Source organism: Microchirus variegatus, assembly GCF_963457635.1.
Source record: "Microchirus variegatus genome assembly, chromosome: 10".
NCBI lineage: Eukaryota > Metazoa > Chordata > Actinopteri > Pleuronectiformes > Soleidae > Microchirus > Microchirus variegatus.
The window spans coordinates 26,921,960-26,935,351 of NC_139811.1; the positions used below are offsets into that span (position 1 = coordinate 26,921,960).

At 38.1% G+C, this 13,392-nt stretch overlaps 1 protein-coding gene across 2 annotated transcripts in view; it reads left to right on the forward strand.

Annotated features, from left to right (window-relative positions):
* Positions 1 to 1,095: 1,095 nt before the first annotated feature.
* abcc1 (ATP binding cassette subfamily C member 1 (ABCC1 blood group)) overlaps positions 1,096 to 13,392 on the forward strand; it is a 48,854-nt gene continuing 36,557 nt past the window's right edge. Inside the window, exons 1-7 of one of the 2 annotated variants that reach the window (XM_083896976.1) lie at positions 1,096 to 1,226; positions 5,017 to 5,193; positions 6,800 to 6,928; positions 7,410 to 7,547; positions 7,848 to 7,970; positions 8,683 to 8,744; positions 9,547 to 9,678. In XM_083896976.1, coding sequence (XP_083753102.1) covers positions 1,179 to 1,226; positions 5,017 to 5,193; positions 6,800 to 6,928; positions 7,410 to 7,547; positions 7,848 to 7,970; positions 8,683 to 8,744; positions 9,547 to 9,678 — 809 coding nt within the window. In that variant the 5' untranslated portion in view covers positions 1,096 to 1,178. Of the gene's footprint in view, positions 1,227 to 1,377; positions 1,485 to 5,016; positions 5,194 to 6,799; positions 6,929 to 7,409; positions 7,548 to 7,847; positions 7,971 to 8,682; positions 8,745 to 9,546; positions 9,679 to 13,392 lie in introns of those variants that run through there. The other variant, XM_083896975.1, reaches the window with a different exon arrangement.

Sequence of the window (13,392 nt, forward strand, 5' to 3'; positions counted from 1 at the left end):
TTGACGGTCTTTCGCTATGTACCCGACGGATGCTTTTATTTTGAAACCCGTCCTGAGACGTTGTTACCGTAAACCTGCTATAATCACCCACAGCAAAAAACTGGGTTGGCTGGCTTGACTGTCGTTCACGATGTGTTGGCTGGCTTGACCGCAGTCAAATAGCCTATGGAGTACCACAGGGTTCTATTTAAGGTCCAATTTTATTTTCTATTTATATGCTCCCACTCGCCAAATCCAACTGATATACCTCCCACTGAGACGCAACGATCCGAGAAGCCTGGTTTCTGTATTAGACAAACACCATCTCCAGTCATTAGTCTTGGTCCGTTATCTGGTAATATTAAACCCACTGCCCAAAACCGAGGTATCATCTTCGACTCAGATTTCACCTTCACCCCTAACATCAACAAAGTTGTTCAGTCCTGCTTTCCACACAAAAATATTAGATCACAGCCTGACCTAGAAAAGTAGTCCATGCACTCACATTCTCCCGTTTAGATTATCCCAGTTCCCTTCGGACCGGCATCAATCATAAATCCCTCTCCCACCTCCAGCTGGTTCTGAACTCAGCAGCCAGGCTTCTCACTGCTTTTAACAGAATACATCACATTACTCCAAAATCCCTGTATGTTTTAGAATTGATTCTAAGATTTTGCTGATTCGTACTGGGTCAGCATACGCCGTACGAAAAAAAACCTCATCAGTTTATAAAAAACTCATTTGTATAGACTTTCCTTTATATGATGCCGTCTTTTTATCCTTTTATCTCATTGCTCTTCTTTCTTTGCAAGCACCTTAAATCTTACTACTACTTTGTTTTGTTTATTCTGTATATATGTGTGTACTTTGAATTCTGTATGTAAAAGCACTTTGTAAACTGCTATTTTTAAAGCTGCTATACAAATAAAGCTGTTATTAAATTAGGGTTTGATGACCTTAGTAGGTACTGAAATAAATAATATTTAAACATAAATAACCCTTTCCCATATTTACATTTTACATCACAGAATTTTAGCACTAAAAACGAAGCTATAGAAATGACCTGAGGGGGGCAGCACTGCACTTCCGTCGCCTGTGATCTGCCGTTAACTGCAGCAGGAGAAGAGCAGTGTCGTCGTTACAGAACCAAAGCTGAACTGCGGCGAATAAATACTACAGCTGTATTTGCATTGCTACGAATGGGGCTTGACAGGTTTTGTAGTGTGGACGGTTCCGATCCATTTTGGGTGAGTATAATTCCACGGCATTACGTCGTTTTTCTTCATGTTAGACGTCGGCTTAGCTATCGGCACATGCTAACAGAGCCGGTAGGTTTCACTTCCGGATGAAACGTTGTTGTTGTTCTCCTCTCGTGATGAAGCGGCGTTCGGGCTTCACGGGAAACACGAGAACTGAATGACGTCTCCCGCTCTCTGTGTGTATTTCCACATATCAGGAACGGTGTTTTCAAGCATCTATAGCCTCTCTGGGTCGATCCAGTCCAGGTTTGTAAAGTGTAGAGGTTTTTGATCTTGTCTTATTTGGTCTAGATGTAGGAAAAGCAGCGACATGTCCCTTTTTGGATGTCCACAAATAGGTAAAATATGTCATTTCACCTGGTCTAATGTATTCTAGATGCACAAGAAGCAGTGAAATATCCATTTTTCTTTTATCCCCTTAACTCTACCCTTTCTCAGCGGCACAACACTTTAAGTTTAATTCATGCAAAGTTTCATGGGCCACAGGAATAAGGTGGATAGAAAAAGCTGTTTTTTTGCTATACATCTAAATATTTTGTATTCAATGTTTTTCTTTGAATATGAGTTTGGCTTTTTGCTGGAGAAAAGTTTTGTTTTTCTCCGTGGATCAATTTTTTTTTTTTTTACAAATTATTATTATTTATTTACTGTACTGTGCAGAAGTCTTAGGCTACCATTAGATGTGTTGTTTTAGCAGTGCTATAACGACAATAGAGGATCATTATTACTATTTCACTTTACTGGAGTTTTTTGTTGTGTTTATAAATTTTAATAAATAAAATTCAGGAAGAAAAAGAGTCCTCTACAGGTGTCGAGTATTTAGTGTGATCTACCCTTACACTTGAACAATAACACAGCTCTGTTAATACTGGAGTGGAACCTTAATTAATGTTACTGGTAAATCCTGTGTTGGTAAATCCTACCATTTCATTTAAAGAAACATCTGCTGTAAAATATCTATTACACCAGGTTTATTCATGACATGCTTGAGCATTACATACACAAGTTGCATGAGTTAAACTCATTGACAGCTCGCTAATATATAAGAGCAGCTTTAAGTCACATCACTTCATTCCAAATTCCAATGATCACAGAATTCGACAGACGAAAAGCACTTGGAGTGTGCAGACCTCCGCCAAGGCAGCGGGTCTGGTTTGCATGGATCCCGTGGCGTAGCCAAAAACAAAACATTGCCGTCAGAAGATGCGCTGCGACACCTGCACCTGGCAACCTACAAGTTGCTCTGTGGAGCATCTGTTTGAAACATGATTAAATCCACCAGCGAGCTACAATGCTCACAGAGAGACTGAAGAGCATCTTGCTGCTCACATTTGAAAAAGAGCTCGCGGAGAAACTGCACTCTGATTAAATAATAAATAAGTTGAGAGGTGTCACACTCATACTCAACTGAAATAAATTTGGCACACCCAGTATTAGCTGGTGCACACCTAATGTCTTTTTACTGGCTACGCCAGTGCATGGATCCCATCTGGCCTTCTCTATTTTAATGAGCTTTAAAAACTGCCGTCTGCAGGGGCTACTGTTGCAGGGAGTGTAAGAGCAATTATAAGAGTTAATTTAATTTTATGTGTAGAGTGCCAGTTTATCATATTATATATATATAATATTATATAAATAACACTTTCTAAGGCTATACCCTATTGTAGTTATAAATAAATGAGTCCTTTAGGTGATAGGTGATAGGTCTCCAGGGCAATTGTCTGTGGTGACAGATGTGTAGTACAGGTGAGTGATCTCCTGCGTCTCAGACCCATCAGTCTTGTCTTTTTGTTAGTGTTTGGCACTTCATTGGTGCACTGCCTTTTTTGATTGTCTTTGTAAATTTCAGCTACTTTGTTCAAACCAGCAGCACTCTATTTGTTTGTCACATGGTTTAGAGTTTCAAACCATTTCTGTAGTGACATCAAAGCAGAGTCAAAGCTCAAGCCTTTTGAGGGCATGGATGAAGGGATAGTCAGCAGCCTCATTGGCAGTTGTTGGTATACAATGTTGCAATACTGCATTGTTCTCCTCCTTTTATTCATTTCATGTTCCTGTTTGCTAAACTCTATTATGGTAATTATTATTATTAGTAGTATGATTTTTATTCACACACTTATTTAATATAACATAATATTATGACTGTTGTTGGCTGGTTATTTGGCTTTGTTATGGAAATGTTGCTTGGTGAGATTTGAAATAAAAACCTCAGAAGCAAATGACCTATCTTGAGTGGACACCTACGCGCAAGCTGTTGACTCTCAGAAACTTGTCTTCTGATTGTGTTGTGGCTTTGGCTCTGCCAGACCTCTTCCTGTCAGAGTTTATCCCAGTTTCTGAGTGCCTTTTGATGTGAAGGAAACTGTACTCACTGACACCTTGACTTTCTTCTTTTCGTTTTTTGGGTAACCTTACCATTTTTTTTAACCTCCAGCAGTTCACTACTTACCTTTGTACCATTTCAAGCATTGGACTTAAATGGCTTGAATTTCAATAAAAAATTGAAAAATTGGGGTGTTCTAAAATTTAGACCGGTAGTGTATATTATATTATAAAGTGTGCCCCTCATCTGATGCAGATACACAGGCATTTTTTTTCTGCGCACTGTCCCTGCGCCGTTTCGGTGGCTGAATTTTCAGGTGCATCCCTAATTGATATTAATGTTAGGCAAATGGTAAATGCAAACAGTAAAAAGGCAAATAAGTTATACTAACATATTTGTTTTATTATTTTCCTGAAAAAGATTACTTAAAACAATCCTTTGCATACCATAGCTTTTTTTTCTTAGTAAAGGGTCTGTGGCATGGAAGTATGGGTGAATTAGACCAATAGTGATATTTTATACTCTGTATTGATTTGTATTTATGGTCCTCCACCTCCACCAATAAAAAATGCTTGACAAAAATAAATAATATTTATTGATGGTGGTGCTTCGTCACATTTTAAATCTTTCATAGTGAATGATTAACTGAAGCTTGACTAAAAAATACATATATTACAAATCAAACTGCAATGTCTGTCAACAAAATTGCAGATATTTTTCATTAATTGTTGAATCCTTGTGTGACCTGTTTGTACTGGAATATTACAACCATCCCACTGATGTACAACAACCAATTCTAATTACATGTATATAAGGTTTTTAATTAGTATTCCTTTTAGAGCCTAGTTATGGTAATTTGGTTGTCTTATATTCACAATTGTTCCTCGTAGGTGTCCACATGGCAATTATTATTTACTTTTCCCAATACATTAATAACAAGATTTGGAAAGATTCACAAATCAGGAGATATATATATATTTCACCAAAAAGAAATATCTTCATATGTAAGGAAGTAAAGGAAGACGAAATACACACCCAAACACTCATAGAGAATTTTCTCATAGAACATTTTTTTATTTTATTTTTTTAGATTAAAAGGGTTGAAAAAGTCTTTGGGTGTGTATAATAAAATCTGTAGACATAACCGCACCATTTTGACGTTACTCTTTTGGTCATTGTTTCTCCACAAAGATAGTCCTGTGAGTCAACTATAGTGCACATAATAAAATTGGAAAAAATGATTTTCACGTCTATATTGTCATTTGTTTTCATTCAAATTAAATGCGAAGGCATTCTCTTGCCAGGTACCTTGCAAGGCATATGATATTGATGTTTTATTTTGATATTTAACTTAAAACCCAGAACACATTTCATGTCAGGCCTTCATAATTACCCACCTCTGTTGCTCAGTAAAATCTTAATGGTTTTCGTCTGTCTTTTTCTGGCCTCTCCCAGGATTGGAACCATACCTGGTACACTGCAAACCCAGACCTCACCCAGTGTTTTCAGAACACTGTCCTTGTGTGGCTGCCATGCCTCTACCTCTGGATATGTGCCCCCATCTACCTCATCTACCTCCGTAGCAATGACCGTGGTTACATATGTATGAGTGTCCTCAACAAAGCTAAAACTGTAAGTGGTGTGATCCTTGACATTTTTTGATGCAATGATGCTCTCTGTTTTTATCATGTCTAATTGACTGAGGTAATTGAGTTGTTTGACCATGGCTAGTATTCTAAGCATTCAAACATCATATTTTGTACACCAAAGTTACAATTTTACACAGATTATTTTTTCTCCAAAAACCACATAAAACATAATTTATCTCAAATACTAAATGAAGTGCTGCACCACTATGACCTCTCAAGGGGAGTGGTGGTGTAAATGAAGAGAAATGACTTTGTATTAACTCATTAAGGCCTGAAGCGCCTCGAAAAAATGCCTCTAAAACCTGAGCTTCAATGGCTACTAAATGACTGATTTCTCAGCCTCTGTAGCAGATATAGGAACACAATTCAAAAAGTATGAGAGCTCACACCTGTGGCTTTCCTGTGAAATTTAGTTTATTTAGATACAAAAATGTACAAATAAAGTGAATAACTATTTTCAATTAAAAAAACAGTAAGAAAATAAAGTAATATCAACTTGTGTCAGTGCCTTGATTTAGTCCTGATGGAGTGTGAAGAACAAGAACAGCATGTAATGACTGTAACAGTCTACTTCACATGTGACGGTGATGATGTTTACAGCGCTGTGGCATCTGCAGGTAAATCCACTGCCACCCCTGGTGCACGGTTGTAAACACTCTGTCGATTATGGTGGTATTTATCGTCATTATCGCCGACCTCGTCGTCTTCAAACATAATTATGTCTTAACCATAAATCCCGGTCGATTTGTTCGAAGTTATCAGCGATGACGTCATCGAAGACGAAACTCCTCAAAATCACTGCCTTCAGAAATCTCTCCGCTGTCAAAGTCCACCATGTTTGTGAGAAGTAATTTCAAAACAATGTCGCGAGGAACTCTTATACCCCCGAAAATTGACGTATCCGATTTACTGGCGTCTATGAGAGAATAAAATGCGCAGCCGCTCTCCCGGCATCAATGGTAGAAGTGTGGCAATGCTTTCCCGGCAATGGGTTAAAGACATGCAGTATATTTTCTATCAGGCAACTTGGTGGAATAAGAACCAGGTTTGCAATTCGTCTTCATCAAGGGCCTTTTTGTGTGGTTGCATGTTCTCCCTGTGTGCGTGTGTGTGTGTGTGAATGCACGAGTGAATGGTTCTGGTCTTGTGATGGACTGGTGACCTGTCCATGGTGTACCCTGTCTTCCAGCTTTCCGCAACAATAAATTAATTAATTTAATCTTCTTAAATCAATAATTTGAATGAATGTATTAAATTGATTAAATGCCCAGCTCTAGGTTTTTTGAATTGTGCTTGTATGAGGAACTGACTCTGCTTGAGCTACTCAAGCAGAGTAGCTCAAGGTGCTGAGAACCAGGTTGTGACACTGACACATAACTGAATAAAATGGCTGTCAGCATTGGCAAAATTAAGTTTGAGCGCACTGACTAAAATCTATACCTCAGAAAGATCTCAGTTCACCATGGGAATTCCCAGCCTGAATTATTACTTTCTAATTATGCACAGTGGAAAATAATCACACTGACATTATTACATCAATTCCAAGTTTATCACATGGATTCACAGGAGGGCTGTTTTTCTCTTCACAGGCTGTCGGTTTTCTTTTGTGGATGATTTGCTGGTCAGATGTTTTCTATTCTTTCTGGGAAAGAAGTTATGGTAACAGTGTTCCGGCACTTGTCTACATAGTCAGTCCAACCTTACTGGGCCTCACCATGGTAAGTTTGTTGTTTTGAATTTAGTCATAGATATTTAATTACATTTATAATAATAATTATTATTGTTATTTTTTCATTTTTATTCAAACTGCATTTCGTGTTTGTCTAGTGAATTTTCTCAAATTAAAGATAAGTGGAATCATTCCTCTTCTATCGACGTCTATCCAATACCTTTGACATTATGGTAGAAGGTTACACAAAGTGCTCTGTTGTAAACTTCCAGTGTACATCATATATTGATTATCAACCTATACCAGGATATGCATTTTCTCTGAATCATTTACCCTTAGCCTGAAGGCACTGCATTACTGCCCTGTTTTGGTGAAATGAAGGTTTTCAAAAATTTGGATCATGACTTAATGACTAAATAAATACAGCAATATGTATATGCAATATGTGCATGATTGAAGTTTTGTGCAACAGATGTGTTGTATATTTTGTACAAGTATGATGGTATAAATGTTTTTAAATGTGTCTGCAGTTGCTGTCCACACTGTTAATCCAGTATGAACGTATGAAAGGGGTTCAGTCTTCTGGAGTGTTGCTGATCTTCTGGCTGTTGGCACTACTCTGTGCCACAGTCACCTTCAGGTCCAACATCCTCCAGGCCCTCAACAAGGTCAGTCAAGATGGAACAGGACTGAGCTAAATATGGTTTAATAACACTCATTTTAAATCTCCTTAATCCCATTAACAGTCAGTCCAGTATGAACAACTGTGACAGCTAAAGCCATACCTGTTTTGGTGGGTCACCATTGAAAACTAGAAATCATTGTTTCTTGATATCTGGTGAAATGGATTGTTGCAATATTGGACATTTAAACACATGTTTAATTATACCAGACGCATGTCACTGTTATGTTATGCACCAGTCAGTTTTTTGGGTTGAAAGCTTTATCTCTTTTTATACTTAATACAGTCACCTGTGAGTGTGTGGAGGTACACTACCTTTTACAGCTATTACGCTTTGTTGCTGGTTGCTCTGATCCTGTCCTGCCTGACTGACAAACCACCGCTCTTCCACCAGGCTGTAAAAGACACGGTGAGATCACTTCACTCTGTAAATCTGAATTTGTCTGTCTTCGCCCTGACACTTACCTGTGCTAACCAAAAACAATGTGATGGAAGTTACACTACTGTTCAAAAGTTTGAACAGTAGTGTAAGTTTTCCATTAAAAGTTACACTTTTATTCATCAAGAGTTGCAAAATGAATAGAAAATATAACCAAGACAGTGACAAGATTAGAAATAATGGTTTTTATTAAAACTAATAATTTTTCGCTTTCGTCAAAGAACCAGCAAAACTGTTTTCAGCTGTGCTAACATCATTGCACCAGGGGTTTCAAGGGTTTTCTAATCATCCAATAGCCTTCTAACACGATTAGCAAACACAATGTACCATTAGGACACTGGAAATGGGCCTCTGTACACCTATGTACACATTCCATTAAAAACCAGACGTTTGCAGCTAGAATAGTCATTTACCACATTAACAATGTTTAGAGTGTATTTCTGATCAATTTAATGTTCTATTCATTCAAAAAGTGCTTTTCATTTAAAAAATAGGGACATTTCTTAGTGACCCCAAACCCTTGAACAGTAGTGTATGCGAATGATTTGCGTTTGCTGTTCAGGCTGCCCAAATGCAGTTAAATATACACAGTAAAACAACACCCAGATAAATGTTTACAGAAGCTCAGTGCCTCTTGATGTACCTCAGCTCATGTTGGGTCTAATGTAATGCTTGTCTCCAGAATCCCTGCCCTGAGGTTGGAGCTTCTTTCCTCTCCAGAATAACCTTTTGGTGGATCAGCAGGTGAGCAATCTCTCATCTCAATGAAAAGGATGAGAAGGTACAGTAGAGTGGATTACCTCATAGCCAGCAGGTTGGGGTTAAGATGATTGCCATACCAAACATAAACAGAGTTTGCCAGCTGTACATTTAGGTTGTAAATGACCTGGCTGTACCATTGTTGTCAGTTACATCTGTTGCACACACTCACACAATATTCTGGACTACCCGCTCAAGTGGGGACCAGTGTCTACATTTGTCCGTGTTTGTACAGAACATAAACATAAACGGTGGTCGTTTAAGCAGCCTTACAGCAGGAGTCTGCTCCTCTTTCTGTTCTTATTTACTTCATTTCCTCATCTTTAGGAAATGTATAAAAAGTGTTTTTACATCCAGGTAAGCTATATTTTGGAAAGACATTTTATCTAGCTAGCAAACTAAAGGCACTGCGGTCGGAGCTGGTGCAGTTACTCACAGCAAACAGAGAAACTTTTGTGTGCCAAGGGTTTTTACATCATTACAGCATTTGAGGAGTTATGAAACAATGGCTCCTCTGCATAATGGAGACATATTTTTAGACACGCCTAAAAATCCTTAACAGAACACTGAAGAGAAACTAATTTTTTTACTCCATAATTCTTTATTCCACAGTAAGTTTTTGTCACATCTTCTCAGTCACTAGTATTCTGACTTGTATAATGTGTGAGGAGGAGAAACTCTGAATTTGCTTTACACAGACTTTGATATAAGTTTCTTACATAATGGACATTTAATTTGTGTGTTGTGTTGTTGGTCTTGGCTTCTTCCCCGTCCTCATCATTACCAGTATGATGGTGACAGGTTACAAGCGCCCTCTGGAGGAGAAGGACCTGTGGTCTCTGAATATGGACGACTGCTCACATAGAATTGTTCCCCAGCTGGTGCATCGCTGGAACACGGAGTGCCAGAAGGTCAAAAGGTAAGATGATTTTAGGTACAGTAAAGATGACTAATGCAAGAAATACACAGATATGTTCAACACACAATGCCAAGACCTATTTTGATGAATATTAAATTTACATTACTTCAGGGTCATGGAGACTTCATGTAATAGAGCCATAGAGACATATTCATGTAAAAAAACAAAAAAATGAAATGGATAATCAAAACGACATTAACAGTGAGGTGAACAGTACAACTCCACAGTAATTTTCGCACATACACTTTGTTTTAATGTTAACAGAACGGAGGACTTGATTAAGGTGATTATGATCAAATCTTTGGAATCTGTAAAATGACCCATACATGAAGTTCAGGAGAGCTAACAGGTGGTTATTTGTAGGGAGTGCTTGGGCCAATACCAATACAAATTTCCCTTCACCCACCTGCAGAGGTAATTTTTTAGTAGTGTAGTGAAATTTACATTTCAATACATTTCAGTATTTGTCATTGTGCAAAAATAAATACACGTAAGTAATAATTCATACAACTATGGCAAAACTGGACTACTTCACAAGAACTAAACATAACCTGTATATTATGACGCTTTGCCACTATACAGTTCCAGCACATCTCTGCTCGGCATGGCTCGACTCTACTTGGTTTGGTATCGTTTTTCATTACTATAATACCTCCTCAATGTGGGCGGAGTCATCATATCACGGCTGCGTGAAACTGCCGTAATGTCGTTTTATATGCGACACACAAAAACTAGTGACTAGTGACTTTTAAAGCAGTTATTTTCAGTGCACTGAATCTCTAGAATCGCTTAATTAAAGAGATTAGTTCAGTACTACGGCAGAAGGGGTTGTGATGCGGCGCGCGATTGCTGGCTTTCGGCTGCGTGGTTGCTAAAAAATACACCAGACTCCTCTGTTAAATATTTATATTTTAGAAATATCGTTGCTATAAGTTGAAGGGTAAAGCCTTTATTATACTCGATGTAGTGTGGGTTATACCCGCCGTAGCGCCCAGAATGATGTCATATCCTGTGTAGCGCCGGGCGCCTGAGCTCCGAATTTTTCTAAGGTCACATGACCTTATATTCATGGAAGGAGGTTGTTACGAAAAGACGATGGTTTTTGCCGTAGGACATGTAAAAAAAGAGGGGGATCGCTTTGTGAAGGGCAAAAGACGAGCCCATAGAAAGAGTGGGGCCCTGGGGGGAAAAGCCGTCCTGGTGATTCTAGTGAATTTTGGGATGTTTGTCCAAATATGTGAAACACCGACAGACGGACAGTCATTTTGAGACCAATGTAAGCAATGTGCCGAAAGTTGTTGTTTACTACTGTTGCGAGGCAGCGACATTTACCGGCAGTACAAGTTGAGTATTTTGGTTGTATGCCTTCTGCCGTTGCGGCGAATACTGCAACGAATAACGAGCATAAACGCCTCCGTACATACTTGTATGGTCGCACTTCGTCTGCGGAGCCACACGCGAGTATAAAGAAGGCTTAATGCATGTCAATTTGGCATTGTTCAGTTGGGTTTCACACCTAATAGTCCGCTAGATTCGTATGAAGTGAAATTTGTTCCACTGATATTTGTAAATGTGCAAATTGTGATCCACATGTATGTCTTGATTTATATGCGTGTTTTGAGATCCACAAATAAAAAAATCCAATTTGTAACTTGTATATTGATTTTTACAAATAAATATGTCATTTGTAAACAACGTGACATTTGTAAAACTGAAATTCGCATTTGTGGATCGCCAGAACACGCATTTCTCGCTTTCCACTGTTACGGATTTTTGAAACATTCTTTGCATGAAAGTCGCACAGATCCGCCCGAATGTGCAGATTGTGATTCACACGTATTTCTTGATTTGTATTTGTTTTGAGATCCATAAAATAAAAAAATCCAATTTGTAACCTGCATTTATCAGAATTGGATTAAACGGGAAACGCTAGTTATCTGTATATTCCATTTCAGCACAAAATCAGAAATTGGAAAAACGAGTCGTTATCTGTTTTTTCATTTTGATTTTGTAAACGAGAACCCGAGAAAACAAGTTGTTTTATTTTTCTTTTTTTCTGGTTTTATTTTGAAAAACGAATGAACGTCTTGTTCACGGATTGAAGCTAAATTCTACTTGTAAAACACTGCCACCTGCTGATGAAGGAAGGCATTACTGAGACAAATATACCATGCATTCCACAAATGTGTGTTCTGGCGATCCACACGCAGATCTTCGATCCACAAATGCGAAATCACGATTCACGAATGCAATTTTCAGTTTTACAAATGTCATGTTATTTATAAATGCACGTCTTTATTTGCAAAAATAAATATGCAAGTTACAAATTGGATTTTCTTTATTTGTGGATCTCAAAACAAACATACAAATCAAGAAATACTTGTGGATCACAATCTGCACATTCGTGTGAATCTGTGCGACTTTCATGCAAAGAATGTCTCAAAAGTCCGTAACTGTGGAAAGCGAGGAATGTGTGTTCTGTCGATCCACAAATGCGAAATCACAATTCACAAATGCAAATTTCAGTTTTACAAATGTCACGCTATTTTCAAATGACATCTTTATTTGTAAAAATCAATGTATAAGTTGCAAATTGGATTTTTTTATTTCTGGATCTCAAAACACACATACAAATCAAGAAATACTTGTGGATCACAATCTGCACATATACAAATATCAGTAGAACAAATTTAACTCCAACTGTAGAGGTTACTGTGCTTTGGGAGGTGATCCCGACAACACGCTACTTTTTGAACACAGTAACGGCAGAGTGATACGTGCTTAGACGTGAGAGTCTCCAAACACCACAAAAAGTCGGCAGATTTAGTCACAAAGTCGCCATGTTGGTAACACTTCTCTGTTAGAGATGCACGCGACTCGCAAGCTGTGACAGCAATCGGCGAGGTGCGCGACAGGAGACAGACAGGTAGCTTGGTGAATTATTTTTTTCAGTCCGAATTTTTTGACTGGTCATACTTTTATCATAATAATATGAGAATTAAATAATGATGAGTTTCAAAACCTGGTGGGTTTATCTTATGTTTTAGAGTGCCATACGCTTATTAGGAGCAATTTATGATTACAAAAGAAAAGTGTAATAATGCAAGAAAGGTAAGTATAGCTTTAATCCAGGACAACTCCTTGTTCCTCTACAAAATGTGAACATACAACACAGATAAGCTGTATAGTGGAAAAGCGCCTTTTATACTGGCACTTTTTGTTTGAAATTCAAATTTATTTCGAAGGTGGGATTAAAAGCAATATATGCAGGGTGCATGTATGGTTTGCTACCATATCAAATGGCTAAGTCGGCTGCAGTGTGCAGCAGCGAGGACAACATGTAAGCCTATACATGAGGGAGACTCGTATGGAATTAGATTTTCATAAAGCAAGCAACACTTTTTAACCTCTTCTTCTGACACAGTGGCATCTACAGTGAATCTTACAGCTCTGGTGGAATCTCACAAGTGTTATCTTTATTTTGATACCATGATAATCAACATAGAGCTTGTAACTGCAGAGGTTTACTCTATTTAGTTTGGGCATGTCATTTTCGAGCAGGGACTCCAAAAAGAGGGTCAGGGAAGAAGTGGTTAAAAAGCAAAACAAATATTGATTTAATCAATGTAAAATGGGGATGCACCGATTGCCATTCTGGGGCCGATGCAGCTGATTTTAGCCGATTCTGATTTAAATTTTTTAAACCACTTTTCA